Genomic DNA, 17400 nt, shown 5'->3' on the forward strand with positions numbered 1-17400 from the left:
CCATTAAGGATTTAGATTTTGGATTAAACTGAGGTGTGAAAAGGCCCTGTCACCAACCCCTGATCTCCATCCTGTAACAGTCTGGTGCACCTGCTGGCTCTGGCTTTGCTTTTGCAAACAAACTGAGCAAGAGGAACAAAAAAATGCAAACCAACCCCATCTCTGAGCCCCAGGGACTGGCAGTGCTCTCCTGTGAGGCTCTGCAGGTCCTGCAACACCAGTGACCCCAGGGGCTCACCTGATGGGATTTGGATTATTTGGGTTATTGGGATTGTTGAGGTTATTGGGACTATTGGGATTATTGGGATTGTTGGGACTATTGGGATTGTTGGGGTTATTGGGGCTATTGGGATTATTGGGATTGTTGGGACTATTGGGATTGTTGGGGTTATTGGGACTATTGGGATTATTTGGATTGTTGGGGTTATTGGGACTATTGGGGTTATTTGGATTTTTGGGATTGTTGGGGTTATTGGGGCTATTGGGATTATTGGGATTGTTGGGGTTATTTGGATTATTGAGATTATTTGGACTATTGGTATTATTAGGATTGTTGGGGTTATTGGGACTATTGGGGTTATTTGGATTATTGGGATTGTTGGGGTTATTGGGACTATTGGGATTATTTGGATTATTTGGATTGATTGGGTTATTGGGACTATTGGGATTATTTGGATTGTCAGGGTTATTGGGACTGTTGGGATTATTGGGATTATTGGGATTGTTGGGGTTATTTGGATTATTAGGACTATTGGGATTATTTGGATTGTTGGGGTTATTTGGATTATTGAGATTATTTGGACTATTGAGATTATTTGGACTATTTGGATTATTTGGATTGTTGGGGTTATTGGGACTTTTGGGATTATTTGGATTATTTGGGATTATTGGGAAGGACAATCTGTCGGGGCAGCTGTGGAGCTTCCAGCACTCTCTCATTATCAGTGTTTTTACATTACAAGCCACACATCTGATATGTGCACTGAGACAGCACAGAAGAGCTCCCTCCTGGGCACCTGAGTGCTGGCTGCACTTCCAGAATTGTCCCTTGCATGTCCTGGGACATCTCCTGAGGGTTTGTGACACTCGGAGCTGAGGCTGTGGCTGGAGGAGCAGCCCTGAGCAGGACTGGGCAGTGATTTCCAGGGTGGGGGGGAAAGGAGGGACATCCCTGTGGCTGGAGTGCCCATCCCTGCTGAAACCCTGCCTGATTTCCAGGGTGGAGGGAAAAGGAGGAACATCCCCATGGCTGGAGTGCCCATCCTTGCTGAAACCCTGCCTGGCATGGAGAGGGCAAAGGCACAGGGCAGCTGGAGCCTGGATGTGTGGGTGGAGCTGGAGACAATGCCCAGGTGAGGAACCCGTGAGGGATCAGGTAATACAGATAACATCACTGGGATTCCCTGAAACACCGGGGATGCAAACCTGGGATTTTCTCTGTGCCCCAAGAGCAAGGGAGGGTGGATGTTCTCCATCCCAGCAGGGCACGGGGAGCAGCACCAAGAGCCCAAACTGCTGAACACGGGGTGAAGGGGCCCAGGGAGCAGCTCCTGCAGGACACAGCCTGTCCTCAGGTCTGTGGGTCACAGCCCATGCTCAGGGGGTGTCTGTGGGACACAGCCCGTCCTCAGGTGGTGTGTAAAGGAGAGAGCCCATCCTCAGGTACTTTCTGCAGGACATAGCCCATGCTCAGGTGGTGTCTGTGGGACACAGCCCATGCTCAGGTGGTGTCTAAAGGACACAGCCCATCCTCAGGTGGTGTCTGAAGGGGACAGCCCATGCTCAGGTGGTGTCTGCAGGACACAGCCCATCCTCGGGTTGTGTCTGTCGCCTCCCCGGTGTCCCACAGCCTGAGGGCTCCGTGGCCGGGCCATGCCACCTCTGTGCCCTGGGGGACGGCGGTGCCATCTGATCCCCCGAGCTCCGGCTTTGCAGGGCCGGGCGGTGCCGGCAAGCAGCCGGAATTCCCTTCTCTGCCCCATCTCAGCAGGAAACCCAGGAGCTCTGTGAAATGACAGGGAGGGAGAGAGAGAGAGAGTGAAGTCCCCTCGCCTCGGCTGGTGACGTCTCTCCTTCCTCCTTTTTTTTTTTTTTTTTTTTTTTTTCCTGTCCCTATAAAGAATCTCGGGCTCGCATCAAACTTCCCTGCGAAAGGCTCGGCGAGGGGAGGGGGACAGCAGAGCCCGAGCCGGCCATGCCCCGGCCCCGCCGCCCCGGGCAGGTGCCCCCGGGCAGGTAGAGCCAGCCGGGCCCCTGTCCAGCCGGGCCGTCTGTCCTTCCATCGGCACCTGCACCTCCCTGCGGAGCCCGGCTCGCAGCAGCCTCTGCCACCTTATTTATCCAAGCTCCGCCGCCAGCAGCAGCGAGTGCGGGAAAAGTTTTTTGCCAAACTTTTTGTGGTGTTTTTGCTTTGCTTTTCTCACCCCTCTGCGCCAGCCGGGAGGCTCCTGAGGTTCCCCCCGGACACCGCCGGGATTGGAGAAACGGGGGAAAAGAAGGAATAAGGGGGTGAAGGAAAAAACCCAGAACCTCGGGAAGAAGAAGGGAAGGCGAACACAGCCCGCAGCCCCAGGATGAAGCGGTGAATGGCAAGAACGATTTAACTGCGATCAACAAGTGGGAAACCCTGCGCGCCTCGTCCTGCCCGTGCCTTCCCCGAACTCCTCGCAGCGAAGGAAGGAAAACTCCTCCATCGGGCTCGGCTGCCTCGGGACCGGCCCCGGGATGCTGCCCCGGGCCCTGCTGGCCGTGTGTGCCCTGCAGGGGCTGCTGCTGCTGCACGGTAAGAGCCGGGGCTGCGGGCAGGGGGCCCGAGCGGTGCCATCCCCGGGGGCAGCGCTCCGTGATGCTTTATTGTGCTTTCCTCTCTTTCTGTGCTCCTCCCGGAGGTGTCACCAAACTGAGAGCCCCGGTGACAGCGGGCAGGTGTCACCGCTCTGTCCCCAATGCCGCGGGGTTCACACCTCTGTTAAATCAGGAAATAGAGGTAAAAAACTTAACTTTCTTGAAGGTGTCGCACACAAACGTCAGGTTTTAATGGGTGTTCCCCTTGGTGCCATCCCCGGGGGCAGCGCTCCGTGATGCTTTATTGAGCTTTTCCCCGCTTTTTGTGCTCTTCCGCTTTGTGTCACCCGGCTGAGAGCCCCAGAGCGGGCAGGTGTCACCGCTCTGTCCCCAGTGCCGCGGGGTTCACACCTCCCTTAAATCTGATCTTTGGAAATAGAGGTCAAATAACGAAGCCTCCTTGAAGGTGTCGCACACCAAGGTCAGATGTAATGGGTGTTCCCCCTCGAGGTTTGGCCGCTTGATTAGAAATAGCGACTTGTGAGTGTTCACCGATTTGTGGCTTTTTTCCCTCGGTGGGAGGGTTCCTGCTGGTGTTTGATCACTCGAGGCAGAGCTGAGGCTTTCAAAGGAGGAGCTGTCTGGGAGCACCTGGGCTGTCCCGCTGTCCTGGAGTTCATGGGCACAGACATCTCTGACGGGCATTCCCTCTGACATTCCAGTTCTGATTCTTTGATATTTCAATTTTTGAACATTGGTTCTTTGATATTTCATTTTTTTGAATATTGATTCTTTGACATTTCAGTTTTTGAATATTGGTTCTCTGATATTTCAATTTTTGCACACGTGGTGCTTCTTCACCACCTTCCCCTCCTCAGCCCAGGTGCCAGGTTAGATCCCCTGCTCTCCAAAACTCATTTTCCTTTGCAGGAAACTCCCTTTCCCCCCAAATTTATTCCAAATTTTTGCTGCTATCAGAAAAGCCAAGAGGCAGGTTAATGAGATTTGGGAGAGCTTTTCCATCTGCCGTGTGACTTTTCATTATCTCATTAAGCATGAGGATTTTGCTGGATTACTGAGCTATTCATTCATGACGCTGCAAATTGTGTAAGGGAGATGGGCTCTTGTTTATTGGGGAATTCCTTTCTGACAGAAAGGACTTTTTCATTTTTTTGGGTAGTGGATATATTGCACAGCACGAGGCTGTTGTTCTTCAGCGTATTATATTTTCATAGTTAAGTGGGTAGCTTCTGGAAACACTGTGGAGCATCACTGTCCTTGATTTTCTTGGATTCGTTCAGGGATTTAATGTATTCCTTCTGCAGAAAGAGACTGATTGGCAGGCACAAACCCTGGGGAATCTCACATCTTCCCCACAGGTACCTGCAGAATAAATAACTGAGCCTGAGGTTGTGCTCCAAAGGGCTTGTCCAGGAAAAGCTGAAGCAGCAAACCTGGCAGGTGGCAAGGAGCAGGAATGCTCAGGTTGCGAGGTGTCCCCAGGGAATGTGTCCTGTGCCAGGTCTGCCAGCAGTGCCCACACCTTGGGCAGCACCTGGGGCAGCCCTGGGAGGGTTCCTGAGCTGTCTCCAGCTGGCTGACACGTGCAGCAGCAGCAGCTGCCTGCTTTGAGGGTTCCAACCTCTGCACAGGCTGGAAAACCCAGTGTGGATTTCAGAGGCATAAATCACCACAGGATTTGGTGGATCAGAGAGGGACAATAAAGAGGGATTGGGAGATGGGAGAAAACATGGTGTACCCAAGTGTTCCTGAGGCTCAGGGTGAAGTGGAGCACAGGGAGTCCAGGGGGAAATCCTGGTTGGAGATGCTGCCCACATTTCAGGGCTGTTCAGGTCCTTCCTCACCAGGTTCCTTTCCATTTCTGCCCAATAACCTTGGAATTTGGTCCAGATTCCTTCTGCCATCAGTGCCAGGCACAGAGGAGGCCATGAGAAGGCAGAGTCCTGTGGCAGAGGGAGGGAGGCAGGAACACCCCTGTGCCCAGAGGTGCAGGGTGCTGAGGGACCTGGAGCAGCCCTGTGCATGTCAGGAGCTTGGCTCATCTTTAGGAACAGATAAAACACCAGCACAGCCTCTGGGTGCCCTCACTGGGCTGGAAGCCAGGGGGGACAGGGCCAGGAGGGCTGAGGATTGGGGATGGCACTGGTGTTACTGGGGAGCCAGCTCCTCACCACCTTGCCCTCAGGGCTCCTGGGCTCAGTGCAGCTCTGCTCCACCTCCCCAAGCCTGGATTTGCCCCTCAGTGTAGTTAAACCTTCCCTGGGATCTCTGTGGCCAAAGTTAGGCAGGGCTGTGCTGAGGAGGCTGACTCTGATTCCAACCCAAACAATTCCACAGCAATGCAGAGAGAAGGAAAGCCCTACAAGTGTCAAAGCTGCTCTGCACCAAGGCATTGACTCCTCAGCCACTTTTCCCTCCCCGTTCATCCCCAGCAATGAAAATGATGAAATGCTGGCCACTACATTTATCCAGGTCTCCTTTGGGGAATTCCTGACTGATTTGTTGCTTTCAGCAGGGGAAAGAGACCATACAAGCATCATCCCAGTGATTTCCCACCTTATTCTAAAATACAGCTCTAAATACACCTTTAAATCGCCTCCTTTAGTTCCCTGAGTATCATTAAATTTCCGCTTTCCTTTTGCTCATTGCTTGGCTTCTTCTCAGCTCCTCAGAGCTCTGGTTGGGGTCCTGCTGCTCAGAACTGACCACTGATTTAATGATGGTGCAGGTGCCAACAGCTGGCACAGCTCTGAGCTGTGGAGTGGGGTGGTGCATAACCAGCCCTGGCAAAAACAATCTGCAAAGAAATTCTTGCACCTTAAATTGTGCATGAAGAATTCGGTGTCTTTTACCCAGTGACATGATCACCAGAAGGTTTTAATATCTGAGCAATCCGAGGCATTTTTTGGGTATTGGAATAAACTCAGCCATTTCAGTGATTTAACACTGGAAATTATTAAAGATTGAAGAATAAAAATCAGGTCCTGCCCGATGGCTTTGAAATGAAGCACACTTGAAATTGATTTTTTTGTTGTTGTTTAATTTTGCCATGTCTTCTACAAATTGATTATACTGGCTGGGCTATGAAGCTTGTTAACACAGAGATTTCAATTAAGCCATGGATCAGGAGATAAAAGCTCCGGGAGCTCGGATTCCTCCTGGTTTTCCAGCCAGGATGGTCACAGAGTGCAGCAGGATCAGTGTGGCTGTGCCAGGGCAGAGGCACTGGGGGGTTGTTTTCCCAAAAAATGTGTGTCCTAACTGGTGTTATTCCCAAACATTTGCTTTACTGTGGGAAAATGTTATAAAAAGCAGAGGAGCCTTTTTTTAGGCTGGTGGTATATGAGCCTCCTGCTGAAGCTGCCACATTCGAAACCAACTGGAAATCTCCTTATACCAATTCAGCCATTTAAGGCAAGGAAAAAAATGTCAAGTATTTCTGAATACTCCCTGAACTTCTAAAAAACAGTATTGTACCCAAAAGAACACTGAGAAAATGAACCAGATTGTTTGCTGAAGGTTTCTGCTGTAAGAACTTGCAGCATTTTCTTTAAAACTTGTACAAAATATTTATCTGTGGGCATTGTTCTGCTCTGTGTAAGAGCAATAGGGTCTGTTTGGGTCATCTCTGCCCTTTCACCCATTCCCTGGATTGTTCATTTTATGATAAATTATTTGTACAAAGTGAGAGCTCAATCTACTGCATTTGAATTTATATTATATATATATATATATATATATATATATATATATATATAATTCATATATATATTATATATATATAATTCAAATTATATATACAATTTGAATTAATATCTCAGGTTGGGCTGAATACTTATGTTGTTCATAATATAATAGAATAGCAATATATAATATATAATATATAATTTATTATATATAATGTATAATAGACAATATATTACATATTATTATATATAATTATATGTATATTATATTATATTATTATATATTATATTATTATATATTATATATATTGTTGTTATATATATTATGATATATAATAGAATATATAACAGAAAATAGACTATATAATATATAATATATATTATATATTATATAATATATAATATATTAAATATGTTATAGAATATGTTATTATAGTTATTATTATTATTAATATTTATATTGTAAATAAGTTTATTCACACAAGCAAAAGGTTTCCAAGTCCCACAGGAGATTCCTCAGGTACAGCAGGGCAAGGTGATCTGAGCTTTTTGGGGGTCTCTCCCAGATCAGCAGTGCAGTTTGGAGGAGGGTGCAAACCTGGTCTGTCCCATATCTATTGAGGGATGATTCACATCTGGTCCTTCCAGAGACCATTTTTTAAAGGTACCCAGGAGTTTCCAAGAGGACAGTGTTGGATTTTCAGAGTGAGCACGAGGAGCACCCTGGAGCTCAGCCCCTCTGAGCTTCACCTGCTCACTCTGGAATTCCTCTGATCCACTTTTCCTCCAAACCGGCCTGATGGCACTGGAATGGGAATTAGGAGTGAAAATAATGAAGGGATGTTGGAGTATCTAAACAACAGCTAGGATTGAAATAAATGTGTGCAGGTGCTTTCCTTCAGAAAGCAGCTCTGATGGCTGGCAGGACACGAGGGCTCTGAGTGCCCACCAGGACATTCCCCTCCAAGTGTCCTCAGCCACAGCCCCCAGGACACTTGGCTGCCCAAAAAAAGCTGGGTGAGATGTGAGTAATAGAGAACTGAGTTCCCCATTAGGCACCTCGTTAATTTTTCATTTTAAGGCCACAGAGAAAAGAGTAGAAGCTGCCAAATCCACCAGTCAAGGTTTTTATCTGGAAATGGCATTTGATAGAAGGCTTGTCCAGGGAGCAGAGCTGGCACTCATCAGGAGCATGGCAGGATCAGCACAAACCACAGGAACCAAGGTTTCTGCAGGACCTCAGAGGCTCAGCCAGGAACTGCTTCCTCCAGTGGGGAGGAGGAAGGATCCGGATCAGCCTGATCCCCTGAGGCTGTGAGGGGCAAAACTGATGGTGCCCATTTTGTGGAGATTGCTCCCTGGCACTGAGCTGCTGCCCTGTGCCACTGCTGACTTGTGTCCCTTACCAACACTGGGACACAGCTCTGCTCTCTGCTGGACAGGGAGCACTCCAGGAACTGTTTTATTATGGACAGTGAGTGAGTCTGTGGAAATCCTCATGAGTCACAGTCCAATACCCTGTCCCCAAGCCCCTGGATTAGTCTGACTTTGCAGCACATTCTTTTTGTCCCCACTACATCCTACATCCCTCTCCTGCTCTCCCCCCTTTCCTGGATGTCTCCTAAATTCCCCTCAGGGCTCAGGATTCCTCGAATTTTTACATTAGGAGAAGCCAAGAGGAATTTCCCAGCCCTTCCACACCAGGGCTCTGCACAGTCTCTCTCCTCTGTCCCAAAATGAATTTTGCCTTTACAATTCTTCCTGGAGCAGAAATTTCTGAACAAAACAAAGTGGGACTGCTTGAGTCCTGCAGTTCAATCTCTTGTTTTCTGCCAGCTCTTTGTGTTCCTGCTGCACTGAATTTTTACAAGAAATCATTTTTGCAAGTCCCCCCAGTACCTGGAAAAGCAGGAGGGGTCACATCTCAAATATGAGGTGTGCGTGACTAGGGCTTTTGTTCTGGCTCTAAGCAGGAAAGATTTAGCACTGAGTTTGACTGAGTAACAAGGAAAGAACCTCATCTAACCCTGCAAATGCTGGAACTCTGAAAAAGTCACTTTTCCTTTGTGCCCTGCAGGGAACAGCACAAGCACGTGGCCCTCAAAGTTTCAAAATTCAGCCAAAACCCAAAGTGAGGCCCAGAATGTAAAGGAAATATATGGACCAGCCTTCTATTTTCAGATCACTTGCCTTTGTCTTCTTCATTTCCACATAGGTTTCCTTAGATCTTCCTGTGTTTTTCTGAACTGTGGGAACGTGATTGCCAAGGAAGTGGAGAGGGGAGTTTGCAGCCCTGCTGGGATTGTTCTTGATTTGAGGGTCAAGGAAGCCTGACCCTGTCATTACCTGTTCCATTTTTACAAAATCACCACGACTCCAAAGCACCTCAGCCAAAATGTTTGCTTCCTTAGAGCCCCCAGCTCAGGAATTGCTCACCTGGAATTCTTCCTCACGGATACAGCGGGGTCAGCTTGCAGGAAAAGCAGGAACCACCACGGGGCTGCTTTTGCCATTCCCCCACAGCCCTGAGGAAAAGGGGATTGCTCACAGGGGCACCCCACACACACACACACAAACAGCTGAGCTGGGAGCTGTTCATCCTGTTTGCTCCTCGTGCAGAGCTCATTAGCTGAAATCAGGGCTGAATAAACTCATTCAGGACTCAAAGCAATTTCCTCCCAGTGCCCAGAAGCTGCAGTGGGGATGGGAGTGTGGGATTCTGCCCAGAATCTTCTCCTCAATGCCCTCACAGCTTCTGTAAAGGGCTCTGCAGCAATGGGGATCATCCTGAGCCTGCATTTCCCTGATTTTAGGACAGGGGTCGGCGTTTTAGACCTTTAATGTGCACACACCTCCTACAGAGAGATCCCCAAGAGCTGTAAATGTGATTTTCCCCTCTGTTCTCCTCTCCCTGATGCAGCTGGCAGGAGCAGCTCCCCCAGGAGCCACCACACACACCCCACAGCAGCACTTGGAAGCCCTTGGTGAGGGCAATCCTGATCCCAGGAGCAGGGAGAGCCTGGGGGAGCTTGCCCAGAGCCCTGTGGAGCAGGGAGGTGCTGGAAGGAGGGAAGTGAAGCTCTGGGCAGCTCCTGCTGCAGAGTTCCAGGTGTCCCTGCCTTTCCTTGCAGGATAATAAATGCCACAGGTGCCCACTGGGTCACTGGGACATCCCCTCCCCTGGGGAAGGGCACCCACTGCTCCTCACTGCTCAGTCAATGATCATTTACAGACAGAAGGGGAAGGATTTCTGAGCTTCCACTGCTTTGATTCCTCACCCTTCTGCATTATTCTTTCTCCTGATACTCCTGAGAGTATCAGGAGGAAGAATAATGCAGAACACAGGTGTGGGGAGAAATGCTTTCCCCAGCTCTTTCTGACCCAAGATCTCTATTCCCAGCTCTGTTTCTGACCCAAGATCTCCTTCCCCAGCTCTTTTTGACACAAAATCTCTTTCCCAGCTCTGTCTGGATGAGGATGAGGCAGGCAGTGGTGTCACCTCTCTCTCTCTGCATGACACAGCAGCGCTGAGCCTGCTTGGAAGGGGTTTGTTACAATTAAAGAATGATTCAAGTCAATGTAAACAATGATGTCAGCCCGAGGACCTTTAAAACACAATTTAAGCTGTTACACAGTGTAAAGCAGAGAGAATCAGGTAACCTTTTGGCCTGCCACATTTTTTCTCTGGAAATGGATCATGTCTGAGTTATTTTCATGTTTACACACTCGGGACAAGATTTGCCTCTTGCTCACACAGGTTTAAGGCTGTGCTTGGCTGAAGACAATAGCCTGTCTTTGAATTGTCCATTGTATGGCTCAGAACATTGATTTTCTTCTGGCTGTTTACACATTTTTGTGGTGGAATCTGAGGGGGAAAAAGGCAGACTGAAGGCTGCTCCCTCACTGCATGTTTTATAAAGGTAGAGATCTTACTGATCTTTCTGGAAAAGTCTTGATTTGCTTCACTGTGAGAAAGCAAAATAAGCTGCTTCTTTTCCAGTGGTGAAGGAAAAACAGAGTGTGCCTGAGCCTGCAGCAGCCCCCAGTTGTGTGAGGCAGCACAGGAACCCTTCCTGCTATTCCTCACATTTATTTTGGCTGAACAGGTCATGGAGATTCCCATGCTTTAAACAACTTCCCTTTGGTCTGGGCAGATTTTCTGTGGGGTAAGGGCAGAGCAGGAGGGTTTGGCTCAATAGGAATTCCCAGAGAGAGGATGAATCCCTAAAATCCTGTGTCAGCATGAAGGGAGCAGAGTGTGGCAGAGCCTGGCAGCTCCCTGCTCTTGGCCCATCTCATTTTGGGTTTGTCCCAGCTCATCCCACCCTTTTCCAAGGATCATGGCACCTCTGGGAAGGCAAGGCCAGGTGCTACCACGAAGGCACTGAGGATTCTGTGAGCAGTTTTATTGCTTCATCCCCTGCCCCATCAGCAAGGAGATAAGCCAAGGCTGCAGAGTGATGGGTTTGCAGCTTTGGAATGGCTGTGGTGTTCTCACAATTGGAATGTTTTCCCCTGGCTTTCCCAAGCAGGCAAACAGACAAGAGCTCAGTTCTCTGGGTCAGCTTGGGCAAGAGCAGCCCTGCTCTGATGGAAGAAGTGCAGGGTGAAAGGAAAGACCCAGCTGGGACATTACTGGGATGGAGGGACTCCCTGGGAAGGGGAATTCCGGAAAACAGGAGCTGCTGAGCAGGGCTTGTCAAAGGTTCCCCCATCCAGCTCCAAACAGCTCCATCAGGAATTCTGCCATTGCTTACAAGGCTGATTTCTCTTAATATTCCTATGGGATTGTTCTGATCTTTTTTATCTATTCTGATCTCTGGTATAAATCAGCCATTTTGCCTTTTTTACTGTTGTCTACTTTGTATTTGAAAAGTAATACTCAGACTCACTTGGTGAAATACCATTATTAATTTAATTTGATAAGTCATAAAGTCATGATGCCTTCTTCTAGTGATACCTCAGGTTTGAACTTTTCTATTTTTCACATTCTGTGCTGCTTTAGTGTGTGGGTCTGGGCTTCATATGAGGGGATGGTGAGCTCTGCACAGAGCAGGGAGACAAAACAATTCCTGCTCCAGCTGGGCACCAAGGACAAATGATCCAAATCTCAGGCCCAAGAGCACAGACACCATGGGCTGAGAGAGAAAAACAAGCAGGGTGGGACTGCATGGGCTAAAGCTGGAATGGGACAATGAACTCCAATATGAAAATGGAGCAGAACTGATAAGAGAGCCCATGACCATTTTGTGACCATTTTGGTTCATCTTGGGTGCAGCCCTGGCTGGGCTCTTGTGCTGCCCAAGGTGCACCCATGGAGGAGATCCTTTTAATCCATCCCTACTTTATTCTTTAGCTCTGCCCAGCCTCTGTTCTAGGTCAGCCTTCACAAGGCATAACTTGTAACTGAGGTTGCTCTCTCTGGAACTTTGTGCACAACCATGGTGGTTATATTGCTATTAAAAATAAACCACCAGCCTTATTTCCTAATGTTCTGTGTGGGTGTCAGAGCTGGAGCACAATATCAGCCAGGGCAGGCTCCCCAGACAGGCACCACGACATCCCACAGGTCTACAAGCACAGGCTGATGCTCCCTAGAGAAAGGTTTTCCTTCTCCCATCCCAGCAATATGTGCCCAATTTCCTTTAACTTCTCTTTGGTTTTCTGGTGGGTTTCTGGCAGAAGGACAAAAGAAGAGGACAGGAGTTTTGTCTGGGTATAAATCTCACTTTTCATTTGCCAAACCTGTCCAGCACTCAGGAGAAAATCAGGGCAGTAGAGATGAAAATTCTGTGCTCAGAGTGAGATTAGTGGAGAAGCTGAAGCTGAGCTGGTTTTGATTTCCATGGAGGATTGCTGGCACAGCTGCTGTTCAAGGCCATTTGCCCTTCCACTCTGCAATATCTTTGTACTTTAAAATTAATGTAGGCTTTGAAATACTACCTGGATTTGTGCTCTGGCACTGAGCAATGCAACTTTGAGCTTCTCCCTCTCTGCCTACCTGTGCCAAGTGAAATCTGTAATCCAGGGTCCAGCACTGCAGACTCTGCACGAGGCAAACACCAAAGCCTTTGTGCAGTGACTCTGGGATTGCTGTTTGCAGGGTCTGGATGTTTGTGATAGAGTGTGAACTCTTTCATTTTGCATCCCTGGAATAGCAATGACAGATAATATTGATATATCATTGATGGCATCACTGTGTGGTTCAGGATAAATACCTGAATCACCTGAATCAGCCTTGCAGAGCCTTTTCTTTGGGCTGCTAATTCTTTCATTCCAGGTTGACCAATGCATCTGGTGTCACCAGAAGCCTCCTTCAATTCACAGCTAAACTATCCAGACTTAAAGAGAGAGAGGAGAGCCCAGAGCAGCCCTATTCAGTCATCTTTCCTGTTTTAAATTCTTTTGCTTATCTCAGTTGTGCCCTTGCCATCTGCTGGTAGTGAAAGCACAGCAGTGACTCTTGGGCGTGGTGGGATGTGAGGAGAGTATCTCAAACTCTGATCTTCTGCACTGGGGATGATAAAGGAATTCTCAGGATAAAGGAACTGAGAGGAATTCTCAGCATCCACAGGGCAAAGGTCCCCCTCGTGCTCTTCAGTTTAATGGTTGGTGTCCTATAGGGTGCATTGTGCTGCCAGCCTTTGAAAGGCTGCCTTGTTGTTTTGGTTCCATATTGTTCTGAGTTAAATGGTAGGAAAAGAGAAATTGCTGCCACCACAACATTCCCTTATAGGTCTATTCATTATTGATCCCCAGAGGAAGTGGAGAGTTCCCCTGGACAATGGGCAGATATACAAACGAGCATACATTAACTTTCTGTGCTTGCACAGCTCATTGGGGCTGCACTTCCTCTGCATTCTCAGGAGCACAAATTCAGCATCAGTTGGGTTGATGTCTTCCTCTGCCTTGAGCTGCTGCCTCGTTAGACATTCTGGGTGACAGGCAGCCCCTCTGAACCACAGAACACACAGTCAGAGAATCACAGAACCACAGAACTGCAGAATCACAGAGCTGCAAAATCACAGAACTGCAGAATTACAGAGTCACAGAATCACAGAACTGCAGAATCACAGAGCTGCAAAATCACAGAATCACAGAACTGCAGAATTACAGAACTGCAGAATCACAGAATTACAGAACTGCAGAATCACAGTCACAGAATCACGGAATTGCAGAATCACAGAGTCACAGAACTGCAGAATGGCAGAATCACAGAACCAGTCACAGAATCACAGAATTACAGAGTCACAGAATTACAGTCACAGAATCACAGAACTGCAGACATCACAAAAGGACAGAACTGATCACAGAATCAGAGAATCACAGTCACAGAATCACAGAACTGCAGAATCACAAAACCACAGAGTCACAGGATTAGAGTCACAGAATCACAGAATCAGTCACAGAACCACAGAACCACAGCATATCCTGGGTTGGAAGGGACCCACATGGATCACCCAGTGCAGCTCCTGTCCCTGCCCAGGACACCCCACCAATCCCAGCCTGTGCCTGAGGGCTTTGTCCAAGCACTTCTTGGAGGGAGAGGCAGAGGCCTGGTGCAGAAATGCTTTGGGCAGCTGTGAGGAGCACTGAGGATGCTCTGCACTGGGAGCACTGGGAGCAGAGGGAGCAGGCCAGGTCTGTGGTTCGGCTCTGTGCTGGGGTTGTGCTCCAGGGAGCTCAGGTGAGGTTGGAGTGCCTCAGCTCTGTCCCTGCCCCTTGGCAAACACCTGGGGCTGCAGCAGGGTGGGATGAGGGGCACCCAGAATCTCTGCAAGGAAACCCTGGGGTGATTCCAGCCCTCCCTGCACTGTGAGTGCTTTGCTCAGGCCCTGCACTGGAGTTTGCAGGTGCCCCCTCAGTCTCCAGCGCATTTTGGCCTTGCATTCCTCCCTGCAGCACAGGTTTTTCCTGCCTTTGTGCCTCTGCCCTGCTGTAAATCAGTGTAAATCAGGAGGTTGGTCCTTCCCTTCCTCCCTGGAGGGATGGAGTGATCAATGTCTGGAACAGAAAAAGCGGCTCAGGAGCTGCAGGAGATTTGCTTCACGTGACCATGTTCACAGGGGTTTTCAGGATGAGGGAAGAGACGAGGATCTGACTCCATGTTGCAGAAGGCTGATTTATTATTTTATGATATATATTACATTATAACTATACTAAAGAATAGAAGGAAAAGTTTCATCTCAGAAGGCTAGCTAAGCTAAGAATAGAAAGGAAAAGAATAACAAAGGTCTGTGTCTCAGACAGAGTCCAAGCTAACTGGGCTGGGATTGGCCATTAATTGTAAACATCCAAGATGGGCCAATCACAGATCCACCTATTCCATTCCACAGCAGCAGATAACCATTGTTTACATTTTGTTCCTGAGGCCTCTCAGCTTCTCAGGAAGAAAAAAATCCTAAGAAAGGATTTTCATAAAAAGATATCTGTGACAGCTTCATCTTTCACTCCCACCACCAGAGAAAAACCCACCAGAAGCTGCAGGGACAGGGAGGCTTTTCAGGCTCTGGGGATCAGGACTGGGGACTGGCTGGGCTTGGCCTGGACTGGCAGAAATCCCTGCCTTGCAAAGCTGCATTTTCTTCTGGAATTTCTTCTGCTGTGGAGTCTCCCTCAGCCTCCTGAATGGTGAAATATCCACAACACCCACACCTGAATGGTGAAATATCCACAGCACCCGCACCCACACCTGAATGGTGAAATATCCACAGCACCCACACCCACACCTGCACTGCTGCAGAGCCACTCCAGCTGCAAACACATCCCAAGAAACATTTTGGTTTTCCTTCTTCTGGCATGGAGGAGTTTGCAAAGCTGATTCCCAGCCCTGCTCTGATGGATTCCCTCACGGACAGGCTCTCAGAGTGAGAGGATTCCAGGCTGAGGGTTTGTTCTCATCCTCCCATGCTGGAGGTGCCTCTTGGAGAGCTCCTCAATGAGCCTGGAGAGCACCTGGGCTGGGCAGGAGCTCAGCAGGAGCTTCCCCTCCTCCTTGGAGCCCTCAAACAGCCCCTTGCTGCTTTCAGCAGTTGAAATAAGGTGATTACAGGCACCACACTGCTCTAGGGAATATTGGGTTTTTGGAGGTGAGAATCCAAAGGAGAAATCCCCTTTCTAGAAGCTCACTTGTTCTGGAATCTGAACTCTTTTGGGGAGAAATAGAAAATTTCAGCTGAGCAGCATCCAGCCAGGGCTCAGAACCCAGCCTGAGGTCCTCTTTACCCCTTGCAGTCTGTTTATTATTATTATTAGTAGTAGTAGTAGTAGAGTAGTAGTAGTAGTAGTAGTAGTAGTACTACTACTACTACTGCCATTTTGGTACTGTCTCAACCATGGATGTTTCCCTACAAAATTATTATTTATTACTATTATTATTATTATTATTATTATTATTACTACTACTACTACTACTACTACTACTACTACTACTACTACTATTGCCATTTTGACACCCTCCTTTCAACCATGGATGTCTCCCTACAAAAGCTGCACCTACCCAAACCCACAGCTAAGCCCTGAGTACCTTTAGCCCCAGCTCATTTTTGGGCCCAACATTTGGATTTGCACCCTCAGAGGGTGGACATGGCCATGCAGAAAACAAAAGATGAATAATAAGACACAGATACAAACAAGACACCCATTTACAGATCCTCTCAAAGCACAGTATCAAAGCTTTAGTGCTTATATCAATATTTGTTAATATTTTGTCGTGAGGAAGGGTGGGAAGAAAGAAAAAAAGAGACATTGTTCCTCCTTGGATGTGTTTTGTTTTTCCCAAGCAGCAGAACTTTAGGTATTTACTTTAAGAACACATTTCTGTGTCCAGTAGGTCTGAAATATCCTGGGAGGACGGGACAAAGGGAGGCCAGGAGGGGTCAGTGCTGGAGCTGGGCTCTGAGGAGGGGCAGGGCAGGATTAGGATGGGTTTGGGTTTATCCACAGGGATGGATGGCGTTTATCCACAATGATTGTCAGAACTCCTCACCCACCCTGCAGCAAAGCCTGTGAAACCAGCCCAGCAAAGCTCCTGAACCCTCAGCACCCCTTCAGCTTTGCTTATGCATGACCAATGTTCTGTCTCTTTTCTCTTTCCATGTGAAAATAATCAAATTCATGCAGAATCCCAAAGTCGATCCTTTTTTTATGCACCCATTGATAGAACTGCAACTGCTTCATCTCCTACCAAGCAATTTCTCTCTCTGAAAAGGGAATACCAAAAATGAGTGTTCACTGGAATATGCCACCCTGGCCTTTTAATGAAGATGGAAATACACAGGAAAAGCAAAATTCCTGGGCATTATCAGCTTCCATGGCTGTTATTGTCTTTGCCACTGGGGCAATCCATGTGCTGGGTGGGCTGCAGTGCTGAGGGACAATATCTCTGTGCTCAAGAGCAGCATATTCCCAAGCATGTTGTCTTTGGCATGGCCAGTATTTTATCTACCAGAGCCAATGTTAATGAAAAATTCCTGAAAAATTCCACATTTCAACACAGCCCCACTCTGCTGGGAATAACAATCTCTTGTGACCTGGTTCAAAAGCAGATACCAGGCAGGATAGAAAACAGGGAGATGTTTCTGACCTCCCTGCCCCAAATTTGGGGATTTGAGGCTGAGTTTTTGATGCTTGCCTGCCTTTAGGAATGATCTCAGCACTGTCAGTTTGTGAGCTCCCTGTGGGATGCGCACCCAAAATCAGGATTGGGCTGTCAGAGTGACACTGAGAGCTCCTTGTGTGGCACAGCAGTCCCAGCTCTCCAAAAAACAGTGAATTTATGGCAATTTGCAGAGAAATGTCTGCACAGGAGGGTGTCTCCTCCTGGGACAGCTCTGCCATTGTCCCTGCTGGGATCCCTTTGACAAAGGGCAGGAAAATCTGTGACCCATCCTAGCAAACACCAGCCTGG

The 17400-nt window shown here is 48.2% G+C and overlaps 1 protein-coding gene across 2 annotated transcripts in view; it reads left to right on the forward strand.

The window, feature by feature from the left end:
- Positions 1 to 2163: 2163 nt before the first annotated feature.
- The window catches only part of LOC128945886 (vascular endothelial growth factor receptor kdr-like), a 125895-nt gene continuing 110658 nt past the window's right edge, over positions 2164 to 17400 (forward strand). For both annotated transcript variants that reach the window (XM_054289789.1, XM_054289790.1), the window contains exon 1: positions 2164 to 2782. In XM_054289789.1, coding sequence (XP_054145764.1) covers positions 2725 to 2782 — 58 coding nt within the window. In that variant the 5' untranslated portion in view covers positions 2164 to 2724. The remainder of the gene's footprint in view (positions 2783 to 17400) is intronic.

This window comes from Melozone crissalis, unplaced genomic scaffold, assembly GCF_028551555.1.
Source record: "Melozone crissalis strain CALT ecotype California unplaced genomic scaffold, PUWL_Pcris_2 ptg000068l_1, whole genome shotgun sequence".
In the NCBI taxonomy this organism is placed as follows: domain Eukaryota; kingdom Metazoa; phylum Chordata; class Aves; order Passeriformes; family Passerellidae; genus Melozone; species Melozone crissalis.